Here is a 19,283-nt window from a genome sequence, read left to right on the forward strand (position 1 = left end):
TAAAATGTGTCACTTCTAAAGGATTTCACTCAGCTTCGACAGTGAAATAACATTTCAGTGTACCAAGGTTAAAATCAGGACAATAAAACTGGAGTTGGGGAGTACAACCAACTTAATCAAGCATTTACCATGTCTTGCTCAAAAAGGTATGAGAGTGTTCGCCATTTTGAAAACAAAACATGTAATTCAAGCATCTGGAAAAAAAAAAAAAAAAAAATCAATTTCATCATACACTTTGAAAAACACTTTAAAGCATTTCAGATACACGTTCATATCATATGACATTTCTGTACCATCATATACATGATGCATAACTCCTCTTTCAGTGTCAACAGGGTTGTGAAAGTGATTTCTATAAAACAGAAAACATTTTCAACCACTCACATTCAGGTCTTAAGGTTCCCATGCGTTATCAATACTTCAAATGTAAAATTCACACACGCACGCACGCACACACACACACACAGCAGGGGTCCAATCCTGAAGCTTTTTATGGTGATCTCAATAAGTCAGTCAGTAACACGCCAGGCAGGCACACAGTAAAGATACAATTCCCTCATACAAATCACTCAGTTTTGCCCTGAAATAGACGAGACAGCGTGTCAGTCTCAGAAATGGGCTTTGGGTTGTGACATTGAAAGAGGTTCACATGTGGAATAGAATAATGCATAACGATTCCATTCGGGCAGAAGTCATTTGCGAGCAGCGACGAACTGGCACGGTTAAAAATGAAGCTCGGGTTTTTCCTAATGAGTTCGCTAGTTGTAAATCACCGGTGTGATTGTCAAATTAACAAGAACACGCCACAGAAACAATTCCTCAGCCCTACAATCACCTCCAAACTAAATTGCTGCCATTTCTTTCTTTCATGCTTTACCTGAACTGGCCTTAAAGTGCTTTCTCTCTCTCTCTCTCTCTCTTTTTGTAACACAAAGAAGTTTTTCTTATTTTTGGAAGTGCTTTCATCCCTGAAGTCTGTCAGCTGTCAGGGGGCTCTGCTGACAAACTCTGATGAGATGCTCTTTACTGCACCATATATATATATATATATATATATATATATATATATATATATATATATATATATATATATATATATATATATAAACAAAATACATGACATACATGATAAAGACTTCTTTTAAAACAACATGATCATTTGTGAATGTACATTTCTACTTCTTTCTTTTGGTTCAATTTTGTTGCGTAAAGTTATTTTTCATGCTTCCAAGACAGACAACTCGAAATCAGTACAATATGGGTCGAAGTGGGTGATTTTCTCTGAATAGTTTGACAGATTGGGAAATATGCTTATTTTGAGTTGTATCAGAAGATCGGTACCACTCTCCCATAGGCTTACTACATATGAAGCTACAGATGGGAGATGGTTAGCTTAGCATAAACAATGGAAAAAGGGGAAACAGCTAGCCTGGCTAGCATACAGAGTAGCCTGACTAGTTGTTAGCTCAGCTAGCCTGGCTAGAATACAGAGTAGCCTGACTAGTTGTTAGCTCAGCTAGCCTGGCTAGCATACAGAGTAGCCTGACTAGTTGTTAGCTCAGCTAGCCTGGCTAGCATACAGAGTAGCCTGACTAGTCGTTAGCTCAGCTAACTGGCAGCTAGCCAGTAGAGCTGACTTACTATGAAGACTGGAAATGGGAGGAAACAACTTGCTAAGCTAAGCTAACAGGCTGCCGGCTGTAGCGTCATATTTAGCTGACAGACATGCTAGTGGTTACTTTATTGTAGGCAAGAAAGTGAATTTAAACATTTGAAAACTATTCTTTTTTTAGCAAAGAGTTGTCGCACGTCTAATGTGGTGACATTGACAAAGACTTGGGCAAATGAAGGGTTCATCTCCAAAATGTTCTATATCCATTTACAAGAGAAAAATAATCAAGCTCAATGATTTTGTAACCATAGATTTAAGCAACGTATGAACTGCAGTCCATCATTTCTGTAAAAGGAGGTTGTAACTTTGTTTATCAGATGTTGGATATGTCATTTTTGGAACAAACCTCTTCGATTGTAAACTGCACCCTGGTGGGGCTAATGCAAGGCAGCATCCAAATGCATTAGCATTAAAAAAAAGGCAGTCTGGCTGCAGGAGCCAGAAAAGAAAAGTTAAGAAACATACAAGTGTGGAATGGTGAAAATGTCACACTTTACAGCACACACTCGTGCACACACACACACACGCACGCATGCACACGCACGCCCTCACACACACACGCCCTCTCTCACACACACACACGCGCGCGAATATAATCGCGCTATCATACTTGCACACTGGACATGTCACAGACATATCTGGCATGCATTTTTAGAAAGAAAAACACTTTTGTTAGAAATCCTTTAACTGGTCTAGAGATCTGATCATTTCTTTATGTACATAAATTAATAAATATAGGTAATGTTTATATATATTTTGAAATATATATATATTAAATAATGAAATATTCTTATATATTTCAAATATATTCATAGAATTCTTTCTAATTTGAAACATTTTTTAAAGAGATATAGTCACAGTTTAGTAATAAAACATGTAAGAACACAGATCTCCCTATTGGTCTGGCTGCAGCATCCCCCTTTAAAAAAAATGAATAAGTTGTGATCAAAGTCTGGCTTTTTCTGTCCAGGCTAATACATTCTACTCCATGACACGGATGAGGAACAACACAATGTAAGGTAGCCAACATGTGTGGCAGGGGCAAATGGTGATGTGAATATAGGGTTAAAAGTACTGGCTGAGGTCTCATCAGTTTTTAGATTCTACTTATAAATACTTCAACACAAGAGTCTGACAGGGAACCAGCCCTGACGGAGACCACACTGGCCAGCTTCAAACAAGGCAATGGGTAAGCTCAACTCAGCTCACAGCTACAACGCGCCTTTTCCTTTTTGGTTGGGGAATCATACTGTACTTTGATCACATGGAGGTTTACTAAAAGGGACGCTGCAGCGAGGACCTCTAGAGGGACGATTGGTTTGGAACAGTCTAGAGAGTGTGGACAGCCATGAAGACTCGAAAAGGACGCCCCCCTTTCTTCGACTCGATCTCTCCTCGTCTTCTGTTCTTCTTTTTTTTTTTTTGACACACATAGACTGGAACTGGACCACATTAACACTGACTGAAGGGAGCTAGGTTGTCTAAACGCATGCAGTAGTTTTCCTTCTTTCTCTCTCCGCGACTCTCTGGTCGACATGGCTTACAGTAGGATGCACTTGGAAAGAAGAGAGTAGAAGGAAACGGTTCATCCCACAGGTGTAGAGAAGGAGCACCTTCACACAATGCCTCGGTGATGTTGGGGACACCTCAGTTCCTGTGTGTGTGTGTGTGTGTGTGTGTGTGTGAGATAGGGGCACTTTATGTCCGTGATTTCCTCCTCCCGGGGGGCTTTAACCTCTGTGCGCTGGAGACAACTGTTGCTCTCTTTGTGTCTATTGGACCATCTCACTGTTGGTCCCACCTCCCCCTCTGTTCTCTCTCACCGTCTCGCTGCTGCCTGCATACTGCTTCACAAACAAAACAGGTCCTACAGTATATTGCACAGCATGCCCTCATGGCCTTGGTGGTGGTGTGTCAGTGGTAGCGACTTCTCTTCTCCTCAGCCTCGGAGCTGTAGTCCCTTAAACCGATGCCTCGCTGGAGGTTCAATAACGAGTCCTTCATCTAAAGGAGAGTGGCAAGAGTTAGCTTTAAAAAAAAATAAAAAATGAAAGACAGTGACAATTCCCGTTCCTCCTCAAAGATAATTAAATTCATAATCTCCCCACGGTGCTGCAGACTTTGTTACCATTGGGCAAGTGGTGGTCATTAATTTGTGGAAAGTGACAACGTAGCATCAGATCAGCCTACATACGCTTTGATTCCTGGAATATGTTTCAGATGTAGAATCAAAACTGTCACCAGGGAGGAGATGTTTCAACTCCTAACAAGGCTGCCCCAGATATTTATTGTATTTTCCACCTGAGATACCTTCCACATTTGAACCCTCTTCAAGGAGTGACAGATACCAAAATGAATGGCGCTATGTTTGTTCTTATGATTCTTTAGGATAATGGGACGAAAGTCCACAACAATTCGGCAATCTAGAACATGAAAAGTCTGTTTTTTGCTGCCTCAGAATCAATAGGCATAGGCTTGTTTCTAGTGTCATTGTGTTGCATAGACATTTCAAAATCATATTGTGAGAAATACACTGTAAAAATTTAGAGGTCCCCCGCTGTAAGAGGCTTTATATGGTGTGTGATTCCACTTGCCATATACCCAGTAGTTCAGGTTTACAGGCTCACTGGCGCCCTCTCTCAGTGGTGGATGTAATGGCGTTTACAGTGGTCATACCGTATATCATAAAATATTGCACTTGGCTAAAAGCCTTGCTAGCTGTGGGGTAAAAATAACCTGTTGACCCTTTAAAGTGTGCTAGGTATGTGACTTTATGACTGAGCAGTATGTTCTGTATGTAGTTACTCCTGCAGGGTCCACCCAACATTACATCGCAGCTCTGACATGATTTTGAAAATGTTTAGTGTCCGAGTACCTGGTCTAGAAGCACTACCGACGACTTGATAATCTCCCTCCACTTCTGCAGCTCGGCGTCATGGTAACGCTGCTGTGCCTCCAGGAGCTGGGCCCACTCCATCTGCGTCTGAGGCAGTTTACTGGGAAACACACACACACACACACTGCAACATCAGGGTGCAGCCATTGAAGCATGACTTCCATTTTGAGGGCCTGCCAAACAAACAGTTTGGTAAATTGTTTCAGTAAGCCCAGAGCCATTCAGGGGTAATTTTAGAAGCTGTTTTCCTGTCACACACGTCGACGGCCATATGGCTACAGTTTAGTGTGTGTGACTGCCTTACGGGCAAACAGCCAAATAGACTTTCGTTCAGGCTCATCTCTGCAGTGACAAATAATGATTTCTTTGTATTCTAAATTGCCCAAAACTTCATCAGCCAGGTTGTATCTCTGTAATAACGACGGGCGCTAAAAGTTGAGGTGTTTGTACATTTGTGTGTACCTTTCATGAAGACGCAGACCTTGCCAGGTTGTCAAGGACTGTGCCGAGTACTCCAGCATCCACAGCTTGTAGAAGAGCATCATGTTGAGGAACACCAGCAGGACCAGGCTGAAGGAGGGGCAGGAGGGAAAACACATGAGTCCTCCCCATTTCCTCCGTCATTCATTCATGATTAAGGAGCTAGTCTGTACATGGAAATGACAAACTAGGCTGCGAATGCTTTTCAACATATTCGTCTGGCTATGCTGACTAATCACATTATGTACCTTAGACAGATCCTATGGATGGCAATGAGAGGAGAGGAGAGAGAGGTTACACTCAAGACACCAACAATGAGATATTTATAAGAAAACAACAACAAAAAAAAAAAGTTGAATGGTAAATTAGACCAACGCCACAGAGCCTACTGGACAAAAACGATTAAAAATTATGAAATCATGTCAACAGGTGAGGAGTTAAGAGTCTCTGTTCTAACTATGATGAGATGAGAATGTTTGGAATGTATTTTGGTGTCCAGATATACAAGCGTGTTTGTGCGTTTGTGCGTCGCGTACACAAAGCTGATGATGAGCAGCAGTTTGGAGACGCTGTACAGAGCGAGGCCCCCGGGCAGGTGATGGTGTTCTGGACTCTGGTGTCTGGTTTGCGTGGAGCCTGCCACTTGTTTGATCCTCTGAATCACTTCCTCATCCGTCGGCGTGGTAACGGGGCTGAGCGCCTCGTCCAGATGCTGGCTGCGCAAGTGGGGGAGGGGCCTCTTCTTCCGCCTCACCGTCGAGTTTTTCACCACCTTGGCCTTCGGGGACAGCTGGTGGGACTCGGTCAGTATCTCCTCCAGCTTGGACAGCTCCAACTCTGAGAGGGAACAAGACAACTTGCTGTAAATCTGTGACACATCAGAACATATTAGAACCGTCAAAACAGACTCAAGTCTACCTAGATGGCGGAAGTTCTCTTCGAGGCCGCTCCAGAAGTTTTTCTCTATGAAGCCTTTTACCAGCCCCCACGGCTGCTTCCTGTAGCGCAGCTCTGTCGACACCCTGAGAAACAAACAGAAATGCATTTATACACATCTCACAAGAAGAAACAAAACAGGAAAACATAATAGTTATGTCGCTGGAAACAAAAACAAAAGAGTCAAACTAATGAGGACTGCATTAAGATGTGTGTCAGCTGTCGATGTCTCACTACGTCTTACTCACCGTAACCGACACTTGTTCTTGGCCACCCTGGTGAGCATGTAGCGGTTGAGAGTGTAGAAGTAATCGTGGTAGGGCACGTCATGCGTGATTACCTCAGCGTCAATGATGTAGCACTCACTTTCCTGGCTAGCTTTGTACAGAGTCTGAGCAGAGGAGGAAATGCAGCTTGTAAGCCATCTCAAACTCAGAACGTATTAATAAAGAGAGATACACGAGTTGACCGTACCTGTGTCTCAGTGACTGTGGCTGTTTTGGGGGCCAGGGGGTTGGACAGCGAGATGGTGTACATGATCTCTCTGGTCTGGTTCCCAGCCTCCTCTTTCTTCCACGGGTGGTACACCACGTCTAAACAGCAACACGATGAGAGAGTTGAATTCATTATGGCTGCAAGGCCTTTAACTCCAGAGAGGTCAGACATAAAAAATATCAGAAACACCGACCCGAGAATCGCCTCTGCTCCATGAAGTCACTCATGAACTGCGACTCTGTGAAGAGGATGCCGTAGAGCTTGTCCACACTGAACTTGTAGATCTCATTAATGTACTGCCTTCCATTCAGGTCCTCGTGAAAGGCCTGCACTTCGCCTACGCATGCAAGAGAAGATGACAAATACATTCAAAGGTGTCTTCACAAGATCAAGTCTTGTTACCAGCGTCACCTGCATCGTAATGTTGTGAGAGGTAATAACAGAGTTTCCACTTAAGGATTCGTGTGAAACGGGAGGCGTTCCTTCTGCTACGCACGGTTACCTTCGTCGTGTGTTTCGGAGGAGTCGCTGAGCTCAGTGGGGAGGTCTTCGTTGTCGTTGAAGTCCAGAGAGGGTGAGGGGACGGGACCACCAGGCCCGCTGGTATCATTGGTCTTCTCTTCCACCAAAAGGGGCAGAGTAAGCAGCTCACCGTCTGGTAGGCAGTCTGCGTACTCTTCTGCTGGGAGGTCAAACTGTGGCAAAAAAAGTAGCAGCAATCACATCAATAATGTCTCCTGTGGTTTTCCCAAAGCATAGAGGTGTTGCACTTGATCTGACATGTATAACCATGTGTTTGTGTGCGGCTTACTGTGATGGGTGTGTCGTGGTTGCCCAGGCTGGGGATGGTGCTGTTTGGGATGACCTTCTTATGTAGCAGAGGAGGGCTCCCATCAGGCTTGGCCTCCGCGCTGCTCTTAGACAAGTTGTCGTTGTTGATCTCGTTCTCTTCGTTGGGAATCTCTTCGCTGAACCTGATGCGCACCAGACTTTAATCAGTTCTACTCAGTTCTAGTGTTTGCAGATGTATAAGTGGGTGGCTAGACGGGCAGCATTTGACATGTGGGAAAACAAAATTGATATCTGGACGTTTGGACGAGCACAGTTGGCTTATTATACTCGATGTGTGGGGAAAATGATCTCCACTTCACTTTAGTATTTGGTATGTAGACTGTTATCTATGACTGCAGGGCCATCCAATCACATCAAGTGAAAAGTGTATACAAAATGAATAAAAATCATCGTTCAGATCACATGAGCTCATATTGGGCTCTCTAACTAATTAGTAATTTGGGCAATTGGGTAATCAACTGAAATATGTTTATAGTGTAATAACCATAGTAACTGAAGATGTAGCATAAATAATCTCACCCCATGGTGTTGAAGTCATCATCAGGGTGAACATAGTCCTCATCATCGCTAGTGAGGCCTAGCTCGTTGCCATAGCACTGATGAACAAAGTGCCACAGTTCTTTTGGGCACAGGGGCTGCATGAGGCATCGACCAATCAAAGTGAGACATGAGAAGACTCAAAAACACGGCAGTGTCAAACTATCAACATGGAATATCAGCGGGATCGTATACGAGCGGGTCAGATTTTTAGCGTACCTTGTCCAGCAGCGCATTCTGCCACAGCCTGAACATCATCATGTAAGTCCTGTCCCTGGCTCCAAATGAGGTGAAAAAGTGCTGCGGAGAAATGGATGGTAATTACGTACGAGTCGGGTGAGCAGTTGAATGAAATAAACTGTGGAAATGAAATGGCCATTGTAGCGTAAATGGCAAATGGATCCGCATTTATAGCGCTTTTCTAGTCTTTTTAGTCCACTTAAGGAGCACGGTTTAAAATCCCTCTACTCTGGATTTAACTGGCAATAATGGTGGGCATTAATATCTTGCCAACCATTCTCCAGTGACAGCTGTAATCAGCCAGACTTTGTACCTCAAGGCTTCCTGACTGTCTCTATAGGCGGAGACGATTCCCTCTAAAACATATTTACTGTTCAGTCTGTATTAATCATTCTGACCTTTACCTTCTCAGTGTCTGTGCAGACCTGGATGGCATTGGGAATGAGGCGGGCAGTCTTCTCTTTCGTCATTGAGCAGATGTCCTTTAGCCGTACTGTCAGCTACACACACACACACACACACACACACACACACACACACACACACACACACACACACACACACACACACTATAAATTATACATATACACACATTGCAGTTCCAAGTATGACCCAATAGTGCCAAAATAAGATGTATGGGAATGCGCAGAGGTCCTGAGCATTAACAAGCATACCAGCGTTTCCCAGCGGAAGATGTTGCTATAGAAACAGATCCAGTTCTCAGAGAGGTAGAGTCGTCCCTGCAGTAGGATGTCCCGTTGAAGAGCACAGGAGTAGTCTGAAAAAAAAAAAATATGGTTACTAAGTATGAAGCTAAATTACATCATATACGTTCATAGAAAATTGCTAAATAATGCAATTGAAAAGTATGTCCATGGCTATATAAGAGATAAGAACGTGCTGATGTCCAATCAAATTCATTTAAATAAATGGTTCATTTGATAGCGCTCACTTCACGGTCACAAAGAATCCTCACTTTAGTGCATTCTAACACTTCACCTGTGTGCAAATCTTGTTTATTTGCTGTGAAATCATCCAATATCGAACCATGAAGCTCAGCGAGTTTAACTTTTTAAAGGGATTTCAGACAATCATTGGAGAGTCGGGGAAAATCACGGAAGAACATAAACTTCAGACTGATCTCATGAAGTGGCGTATGTATGACACGCCAACTCGTATGCCATTATGGCGTGTTATCACTACGCACAATCGCCTGTTTATCAACGCCGAACCCTGACCCTAAAGGGCGTTTACATACACGCGGATGTGATGGGTCGTTTCGCTAGAGGGTGCTGACAAACACGCGGATGTGATGGGTCGTTTCGCTAGAGGGCGCTGACAAACACGCGGATGTGATGGGTCGTTTCGCTAGAGGGTGCTGACAAACACGCAGATGTGATGGGTCGTTTCGCTAGAGGGTGCTGACAAACACGCGGATGTGATGGGTCGTTTTGCTAGAGGGCGCCGACAAACGCAGATGTGATGGGTCGTTTCGCTCAGAACGTACACATACACGCAGATAGCTCGAATTGCGTACAGATAACTATATTTATGAAAAGTCATGATGCCACGCTGTAAACTTGTGTGTGCACAGTAGCTTAGAGTGCGGGAAAAGTTCCTCTAAAACGAGTGGAGGGTGGTATGTTTTTACATAATCAGTGATCTAGATGTATTTAAATCATGTCATGAATATTTGTTTGCGTCTCCTCTCTGTTCTGTTAGGATGAATATTTTTGCAATAACGTAGCTGCACCCTAAGGCGGCCGTCCACTCACCCACAATGAGTCTCTCTGTGTCCGGGAGCTGCTTGAAGAGTTTCCTAAAGTCCTCATTGCGCTGCTTGTATGTTGGGCTCAGCACCTGAAGTGACAGGCAGAGTCAGAAACACCACCCCACACACACACACACACACACACACACACACACACACACGTTTGCACAACCAGAACACTCCTCAAGTCGTGTCCGCCACGCAGAGGCAGCCCCGAGACACTCGTTTCCGTGAACATGTGCGATTACCTCGTTAAAACCACCCACAGGTTTGATCGGGATGTGTGGTTCGCTCTAATCACACCATAGATGTCACTCCGTGGGTGGTTTTGACCGGCGGTGGAAATGGATGTATAGGGAATGGCAAGCAGAGGTATTCGGCCTGAATTGGCACCTTGCTTAAAGTCAATAACAAAGCGCAATTCCAAAAACATCAGCCCCGTTGCAGATCAATGAACACACATGCTGCCACGACTCTCGAGCAGTTGCAACATGAGTCACATTCTCCGATTTGCCCTATTGTGCATGACAATGAGGCTTTTGTCTAATGACAACAACTGATGAAACCTCAACAAGACTGTGCATTATAGTTAGCCTGGTCAAACACAAGCTTTTCAGCACTGGGTAAAGACATCCTTTTCAACATGATCACACTTTTCTTTGCTGGGCTGGGCTGATTTATTAAACCTCCAAAGTTGTGCCAAACTGAGGGCTCTCACTGTCTGTGCCAGATGCTTCCCTTGCTCAGGAAAGAAGGAAACAATAGCTGCTAATACTACTAGGAGACTTTTGAGAAAAATCTCTCTCTTTTGGATCAGCGCTGCTTGGAAAACAACAGCTTGTTGACATTAAAGATCCTAAAACAAAGCAGTTGAAATAGTCTTTGGGGAGTATCTGATCCTGCTTCTATTCGCCTTTGAGAAAAGTGTGGTGATGAGAAACACTGCGAGTGAGTGACGTCTCTGGACGCCCTTAATAATTATTTGGAAATCGAATTGGACTGCCTTAACTGTACACACCGACATGTCCGTGACCAAAAACAACAACGCACCTACACTGTTTCTACATCGGGTCACTCACACGGTAGCCTGATGAACACAGGCCTCTGAGAGAATTCAGATAGCTATGACTCACATCCGAACCAGTTGTTTTCTGTAGTAGAGGGGAATTACCACAGAATGCTTACAGCAGCGTATCCTAAAAAACTGCTACAAAGCCTTTCCACTGACCCGTCCCTTGTGACTTGACTTGAGCCCAGTAAATCTATCCAAACCCCAACATTTTCTCCACTAATCTCCTTTGTGGGTTTCAGCTTAGAAGTGGAGGTCAACTTACGGCAGGAATCTCCTCAGTGTCCCACTCTGGGTCCTGAAGGTCCGAGGCAGCCCAGCCCCACTCCCAACCCCACTCCCCTCTAGCCGGACCCTGCAGGAGCCACCCTGCCAGCGCCTCATCCAGCTCCAGCACAGCCTCCCAGTCTGACATCGTACAATCCTCATCCAATTCCATAGTCACCACACCAGATCCTATTTGGCGCCTGGATGTCAGCGAATTTTTCCAAAACGGTGGGGTGGGCCGGGGGCCCCAGTGGGCTCTTCTGACGTCGGAGGACTTGTCAGTTAAAGTAGGTTTTGGAAAATAAGAGCAAATGTGAGTCGAGAGGTTTGCAAGCTGCAGTAAGTTTCCGCCCCCCTGTTTTGGGTGCTGCTCCCTTTCAGTGTTGAGCAGTGGACACGGCACACTCCAGCCACATGATCCTTGTCTCGCTCCGTCGTTCTCTGGCTCTCTCTCTCTCTTCAAACACACACACACACACACACACACACACACACACACACACACACACACACACACACACACACACACACACACACACACACACACACACACACACACACACACACACACACAGGGAAGAGGAGTTACAGCCGTTGCCCTCTAGTAACCCCGGCCAACAAGTCCTTTATTATCATGCTGGTAGCTTTTTCCTTTTTTCCCTGTTTACTCCTCCTGGTAAGTGTGTGAGCGGAGTGTTTGTGTGTGTGTGTGTGTGTTGGGTGCTTTCCAGGTCGGAGTGCCTTGTAATTACCCAGTTTACGACCAGAAAAGAATGAAGCGAGTTGACTTTGTGGAGAGGAGGGCTAATACAAACAGAGACGTAGCCGGGGACCAAAGAAGTTGAGAGGAAAGAAAACAGGATTGAATAAAAAGAAAGAAATGAATGTTTTCAGTTGCAGAAGTATGTGCCGAGTCCGTCTTGCTGTCCGTCCAAGTGATTGAGTTACAGAGAACAGATGTGAGCATAACCTCCAGTTACCTCCGCCTGCAAAACAACACCATCAATCTTGTACAGGGTCTGCAATGGTTTGCAGGCCAGAGCTTACATCGCAGCGTCAAGTGACCCAACCAACATACTGTAAATATTTCTATGTCTGTCCGTTTCATTTGAACATTCAATCCATGTACCAAAAGCTGCTGGAATCCAAACTAAGGGTGCCAGAAGTATGGTGCTGATTTGAAGGTATGCCGTGTCTCTCTCCCGTTTCCTTGCCTTGGTATTCGGGGTCATTTATGTATTTGTGATACTTGATCGCGCTCTGTTACTCTCAGCAGGCATGAAAGATGCAGAGGTCGCACTTCTTATTTTAGCATGACTTAAAAAACAATTGGTGCGCATGACCTCGGACTGTTCTTCACCCAAAAATATTTCAAGCGTCAAGAAGGTCGTGATGGAAACCCCAGCAGCAATAAAAAAAAAAACTAAACAGCTTGCATTTCTTTGACTCCTGCAGGATGAAGCAAACATGTAGCCCACATTTGTGCCATGGCTTCCACCTTTCCCCTTCAGTCATTTAGCGATGCTCACTTTAACCAGACAGTGAGGAGATGCAGGAAAATAGATGAGGAAATACTCTTCAGCAGCAGGCCTCCTGGAAAACGGTGCTGATCATTCATGCACAGCTCTAAATGGGCCTTCATCCTGTTGAGAATGCGTTTTATTTCATGTGAATGAAATTTCAGGGAAATGAGTGTTCATTCATCAAAATGACACTTGTGGTGTCCGTGCTGAGAGCAGTCCTTTATTTCCTCTTTCGGGTTCATTTTCTCCAATAAATCAAGCAAAGAAAGGAGCCATTGTGACCGATGCAGTCAGGTGCGATAACGAGACACGGGATGAGGCAGTATTTATTGATTTGGTTAACTATTAACGCTGGTCAAACAGTAGGGGATGGAGGAGACTGGTACTGTAAACCAGGGTGGGGTTTTAGTGTTTAAGGGAGGGGTTAGGTCCATCCAGTTAACAACAACCAAACTGTTTTAATGTGGTTGTTCTTCATTGGAAAAGGCGAGGTATGTGGGCGTATATCGATCCGAGTGAAGCAATGTAAAAGGTGTGATCTATGCAGATCGAAACAATTCACTCACTTATTCGTGTACCGTTTGTCAGTGTTTCCTTCTTGTTGCTAACTTCCCGGAGCATGTGGGTTTGGGGTGACAAACCCGTGTTGATGCAACGCTGAATGAACAGCCATCAGCTACCAGAGGGCCACTGTGCACGTCTCTAAACAGGCTCAGAACTCACATGAGGACGGATAGAGTTTCAATCACTGTGGTTTCAGTGCCATGGGAAGTCATCATTGCCATGTAGAGGTGCACACACTCACACACACATGCACACACCGTCCTACATGCCGGCGCATCGCGGGTTCCACACACGAAAGTACCGTTTGGACGCATTTCACTCGATTGATTGAGCGTAGCTATTTATTGTGAGTAAAGATGAGTGTACAAGATGTCAGGAACACAATCTCACAATCATTTTTAAAAATTCCTCTCCTTCACACTGCCAAAAAAATATCACATCCATCGATATAAGGCATAAAGCTTATAGAGTTAAATACACTAAAGGTGTGAGGGTTCACCTCCCCCCTCCCCCCACACTTGTTTTAAAGGTCCCATATTATACTGTTTTTCACCAATTCCACACAGCTGTCAGAGGTCCAACAACACTGTATCGATATGCATTGCCCCAAACCCATCCGTGGTCCTGAATTTCAGCTGTCTAAAAGTTGCTCAAATGAGCTCTCCTGAGAACAGGCTGTTTCTGTGTCTGTACCTTTAAATGCTAATGAGCTCCATCTGTCATCGCCTACTTGGAAAGTGACGGAGACGATGCCGCTTATGCTAGCCGTAGCATGGTATCGCTATGGCTCGCCTATGTGGCTCAGGTGAAGTTGCTGGGTCCCGTATGGTTGGGACAGATCCTTTTACGAGGGTCAGTGTCGAGGCAAAGCCAGCTTTGTACTGACCCTCGTTACTGAAGCAGTCCGATGTGAACTGGTTAGAACACACATACAAGCTAACACGAACCGTAGCCGGCATTAAAAATTAAACGCAACCATGCTCTCTTCTGTAGCTGGGACAGAATATAAGCACTTATGTTGATTTGTACAACTAACCAGAGCAATTTGCATGTCTAGCTCTGAGCGACGACATTGTGAAACACCGCTATCTCACTGCTATCTCACTGCAGAGACCATGCAGGAGTCGCTTGTTTTTCCTCATTCTGGGAGTTGACAGGCTCAGGGAGGACTCGTTTATAGGTGTAGAGACCAGAGAAAACCTGTTTTTCATAATATGGGACCTTTAAGGCTGGTGTTGCTCTACATTTTTGTTATTGTCAACAAATCTCATGAAAAGACCAAAACCAACGATTCCTTGGAATTGAGCTCCAAGCCCACTGACGCTTACTAAGATGAACATCTATAAACAAGTCACATGTATATAACTATAATTTATAATTTTTTATTATTTTATGCAGTTTTGAGGAAAAAAAAAAGGGTTAACAGTGCATTGTTGGGGACTATTTTCAGCTGTGGATTACGTGCTGCACCAGTTGGGATTTCTGGGAGCAGGATGGGGTTTGTGGGAATGAGTCAAAATACACTGCAGTGCCCATGTTTGTGGTAATAAAGGTAATGTCACCCAAGGCAGCAGTGTGGCTCACTGCTGTTTTTAATAATTTTTAGATAAAAATGGAACACTATGGCCCAGAGGAATAGACTACATCAGGTTTTTGCTACAGAGAACTGGTAGGAGGATAAACGCATTGCTGGTTTTGGTCTTTGCATGGGATTTTTTGACAATAAAAAATATGTTATTTTTATTTCCCCTTTAACAAATTGACATGCAAATTGACAAAGGTGATTCATTTTTTGCAGTGTATTTTATGACCAGATGGTCCTGGTATCTTGTACATGGACTGTATGTCGTCATGACATTTGCATCTGTTAGTTAGCGACATCAACTCTGCGTTGTTACTTGTGCTGCTCATTTCTAGATAGCGGGTCAGTAGAGGAAATGTGAGTTGCAGAATGTCAGTGGCTTACTATATCTGGGTGCAATAGTGCAATATTTAAGAAAGTGTCTGGACTTTTCAGCCAAAGCCTCATTTCAACTCAACAGCATTTCTCCATTTTCCCTATCTGCATCTTCTGTTGTGTCCTATGTTTTTTTTTAGGACACAGTAACACAGTCACGGTAACAGGGGTCGGACAGGGTGGAAACATGCCACGACCTAAAGCACCATGCTCCATTCCCCTGGTGTTCACAGGCATCCAAGGCTCGTCCAGGGGCCCTTGTGATGGTTTGTTGATTTGTTTAGTACAGTGAGAAACTCAGCAGGCTTGTTACCACCTGTTGCGTACCAGAATTAGAAGTTTGAGCGGTGACGGGCCTTTGATCGGCCTTGAAGGGACTGGTGAAACACAAATCCCTAACACAAATTTTAAATACAAATACTATTAATTAATTAAATAAGAGTAAAGAATCACTCTGCGATTTAGTTTGAGAAAAAATCTTTAAGATTTGTCTTTTTTCAACATGTCAAACTCGCTTCCCCCAAGTGCGGCTTTGCTTTTAGGTGGTAACAACCCTGATTGAAGTCAATGGAATGAGAAACAGGCAGGAGGGATGTTATCATTCCACCAGTCTGACAAACCGAGACAGAGCGCGAGAGACAGGAAGTTATCCAGGGTTGCACAAAAATACAAGTCATGCTTACTCTCAGGATGTGTTGTCTTTCATGCTGGGGAGAGAGGGGAAGAGTGGACACACAGGGAATATATATATGGATATATATATAAAAAAGAAAGAAATAAAACAACATAAAGTCCAACTAACACACTTCTGGAGAAAGTAGGGTTCGACACTGAGTGGTGTCAAAGTCCAACACTCTGTGGGCTTAAATAATAACAATAACAGGCAGCTTTTCAGTGTAAAAGTTGGTTGAACAGAATTACAAAAAGGGCTGTTCAGCAACCCACCACATGGAAAAGAATTCACGCTGGGGTCAGAAATAGAGTCAGCGCCCCATCTTGTGGTGCAATATGAAACTGCAACACCCTTTGCTTTGCCGCCTATACTGTACGCCATGGAGAAGGAGCCTTGTCTTCCCATTCCCTTGACTCCCTGCACCTGTTGCTCGTTTAAGCCCATGCTAATAATCCCTGCCGGGAGGACCAGTAACCCACACTAGTGTTCTGGTGCTCCAGTAAACGGGGTCAAGGACAGCAACCCTTCATCCCTTAAGCAGCACTCGCCGCTAAAATCAAACACCAGGAGACTTCTGGGAGTCCCTCGCATGACGTGAATTCACACCAGTACACGTATACACCCATGAAATACTTCACATCATGTAGATCAAAACAAAGTGTGACTTACGTTGTACCAGCTTTGGCTTTTCTGTGGAGAGAGAGCGAGAGAGCGAGAGAGAGAGGGGAGGGAGAGAGAGAGAGAGAGAGAAAGGACATATTTAACCCTGTGAATCGTGTCCATGCTGCAGCAGGCTTGTGGGCTCATACAGACATACAAGTGGTTGAGAAACACAATCAACCTGATCGTTACGAGTCAGGTCTTACTGCACCTCACAGTCTGTCCTGCCGGGAATTACAGAAAACGATCAACACTATTTAAATAGCCAGAGACCGACTGTTCGTTTCAATATCAGAAAAGGGTGAAATTCTCTTTCAGTTCACTCACCTCACCACTGGACACTGATATTTACAGAATGACACAAAGTTCTTTTAATCAGACATTTATTGATTCATCAAATTAAAGGATATTTCCAAATAAAAGCATTTCTGTATTGGCAGAATTTAAAGTAATTTCACTCCAAACCTGTCAGCTACTACATTGGTACCTTAGATATACTGTTAAAAACTATGCGTTTATATAACATGCATGTACTACAATATTTCCTTAAATTCTTAAAAAAAATAATTAATTCAACTATAATTTATCTGTTTAACGTTTTACAACCATTAAATTCAATCCTTCATGAACGATAAATGTATTCTATTGCAGGCTTCACAACAGCAGAGGGCAGCAGAGATGCATCATAATCATGACTATGACATGACAACATTTTCCAGCCACATAAACACACTTTCTTTTCCAACAGTCTAAGAGCAAAAGTCTCAGAGGGGAAACATGCAGGTGATCATTCAGAGGGTGAAACAAGAAAGAGGATTTTCAGGGGGAGAAGAGCGGGAATAGAAGGGTAAACAGTGATATCCAGTGTCTGATTCCAGTAGTACAATAAATAAAAGCACCACATTTTAAGTTAAACAAAAACACGTCAGAGCAAAATTAGCAAACAAAAAAATCTATTTTCTTTCCTATTTTATGATGAGTTGTAGTTGGACTTTCCTAGCAAGACCACTGATTAATTTTTCCTATTTTGACATGATGGGAAAAGACTGGCCTTACATGTTAAATGTGACTGAGGTCATTGTACATTTCTCGTTCCAAAACCTCAAAACGCATTCAATTCCTCTTTTGTGCCCCAGGTCGTGTGAGGTTTCCCTGACAGGGTTTGGTGGTTATCTGGTGTGTGCGGTGTTCACAGTAGCAGGCCCGAGGCCTGGCTGTGACGATAGCTGGGCTAATGTGGGCTAATCTGATTTGAAGGTGACAAGAGACACGCGAGAGGAATTACTTTGAAGCCACTGTCTGGATAAGTTGGGTGTGTGTGTGTACCATTGTCTTTGACTTGGTGTGACTGCACGCTAGCAGGCTTGTGAGATTTATGACGGCATTGTTTACACAGACCGAGACATTTATTGTGAAGAGAAAGAGAAAAAGATAGAGAGACTATCCAACAGTTGAACAGAGTTTGGTTTGGGACTCCTCTGTGATTTACGGTGGGTTTGGGTCTGTCTGAACGACAGCTTTTGTTTTAAATTTCCCCATTTACAAAAAAACTGGATACACAGCTTCGAAAGGATTAAGTATAGTGTCTCTCTTCTGGACATTTGTCATGAAAAGACAATAATAAATCAAAAGAAACATAACAAATGGCTTTACCCCAATGGCAAGCAGGCCCTTTAAAATAGTGCAAGTTATGGTTTTATACCCCGCCGACCGGCCCTGGTTGGCTTCAACTTTCACGTAAAGAAAAACTAAATCTGCTGTGAGTTACATATAACAACAGACTTTAAATAATGCAGAATCTTCACTACGACTTATTTGAAGAAATTATTTCCACACAGTTCACAAATCACTGTCCTTTCACCGTAATCCAGGGGATGGAAGCATGGGAAAGGACATGAGGGGCAAAAACTATCAAAGGGGATCCTACAGTCGCAGAGCTACAAAGGGGAGTGGAGGGCCGGGGGGGATTTGATGGGGGGCCAGCAAGGATTGTCAATGGGTCAAATGAAAACAAGAAGAAATGCTTACTTTAATCAGGTTTAGTCTGTCATACTGAAAGAAAATTAAAAGAGAAAACAAAACGTTAACCAAAGCAGTGAGCAACATGAACACAGAAAGGAGTAATGAGAGAGGCCCATTTATTCTGTGACTCATAAGCAACTCTGACGCACAAAACTGCCATTACAATGCCATGGTTTCAGGGGTCGGACGTTGCTGCTAAATGTGACTCTCCACCTAGCTTGTATATTCCATGAGGAGCCTGATTGATTACTGCTCGGGACATCGTCACCGTTATCGTCATATGGCCTTTGCTTCAGAGAGGCATGGAACCCCTTTCGCTGAATGCACTCTTGTATTTGGATTGCATTAAAGCTAGGGTGATCAAGCTCACGTTGCTGGGACGACCTCACGCCATGTCTGGGGTCATGTGACTGCGGCTGACCATAGAGGCTCAGATGGGGGGGGGGGGGGGGGGGGGGTTGGACTGTGGCACTGAAATGTAAAGTGATGTAATCAATGTAGATATGTGTGTGTGTGTGTGTGAGTATTCAGTATGTGTGTGAAACAGATTCTGCAAATAGAGCATGAGGCTGCTATTCACACCCATGTATTGTCTCCCTGTGTCTATCACATTTTGACCCCAAAAAAAAAAAGTGTGATGAAAGCGGATGGGTGAAGCGACAATATGGG

The 19,283-nt window shown here is 43.9% G+C and overlaps 1 protein-coding gene across 6 annotated transcripts in view; it reads right to left on the reverse strand.

The window, feature by feature from the left end:
- Positions 1 to 1,075: 1,075 nt before the first annotated feature.
- Positions 1,076 to 19,283, reverse strand: part of gramd1bb (GRAM domain containing 1Bb) — a 63,349-nt gene continuing 45,141 nt past the window's right edge. For 2 of the 6 annotated variants that reach the window (XR_014597887.1, XR_014597888.1), the window contains 18 exons: positions 16,602 to 16,622; positions 15,943 to 15,966; positions 9,884 to 9,968; positions 8,783 to 8,886; positions 8,513 to 8,608; positions 8,088 to 8,168; positions 7,851 to 7,966; positions 7,291 to 7,453; positions 6,982 to 7,174; positions 6,673 to 6,816; positions 6,459 to 6,577; positions 6,233 to 6,375; positions 5,967 to 6,070; positions 5,585 to 5,885; positions 5,031 to 5,138; positions 4,548 to 4,668; positions 1,614 to 3,676; positions 1,076 to 1,475 (listed from right to left, as the gene is read on the reverse strand). Coding sequence is in view for 1 of the 6 variants with exons in the window: in XM_084020208.1 (XP_083876334.1) it covers positions 3,587 to 3,676; positions 4,548 to 4,668; positions 5,031 to 5,138; positions 5,585 to 5,885; positions 5,967 to 6,070; positions 6,233 to 6,375; positions 6,459 to 6,577; positions 6,673 to 6,816; positions 6,982 to 7,174; positions 7,291 to 7,453; positions 7,851 to 7,966; positions 8,088 to 8,168; positions 8,513 to 8,608; positions 8,783 to 8,886; positions 9,884 to 9,968; positions 15,943 to 15,966; positions 16,602 to 16,622; positions 18,621 to 18,644 (2,037 nt within the window). In the remaining 5 variants the exon portion in view is untranslated. Of the gene's footprint in view, positions 1,476 to 1,535; positions 3,677 to 4,547; positions 4,669 to 5,030; positions 5,139 to 5,584; positions 5,886 to 5,966; positions 6,071 to 6,232; positions 6,376 to 6,458; positions 6,578 to 6,672; positions 6,817 to 6,981; positions 7,175 to 7,290; positions 7,454 to 7,850; positions 7,967 to 8,087; positions 8,169 to 8,512; positions 8,609 to 8,782; positions 8,887 to 9,883; positions 9,969 to 15,942; positions 15,967 to 16,601; positions 16,623 to 18,620; positions 18,645 to 19,283 lie in introns of those variants that run through there. The other 4 variants (XR_014597889.1, XR_014597890.1, XR_014597891.1 and 1 more) reach the window with 3 other exon arrangements.

This window comes from Eutrigla gurnardus (genome assembly GCF_963514095.1).
Source record: "Eutrigla gurnardus genome assembly, chromosome: 10".
In the NCBI taxonomy this organism is placed as follows: domain Eukaryota; kingdom Metazoa; phylum Chordata; class Actinopteri; order Perciformes; family Triglidae; genus Eutrigla; species Eutrigla gurnardus.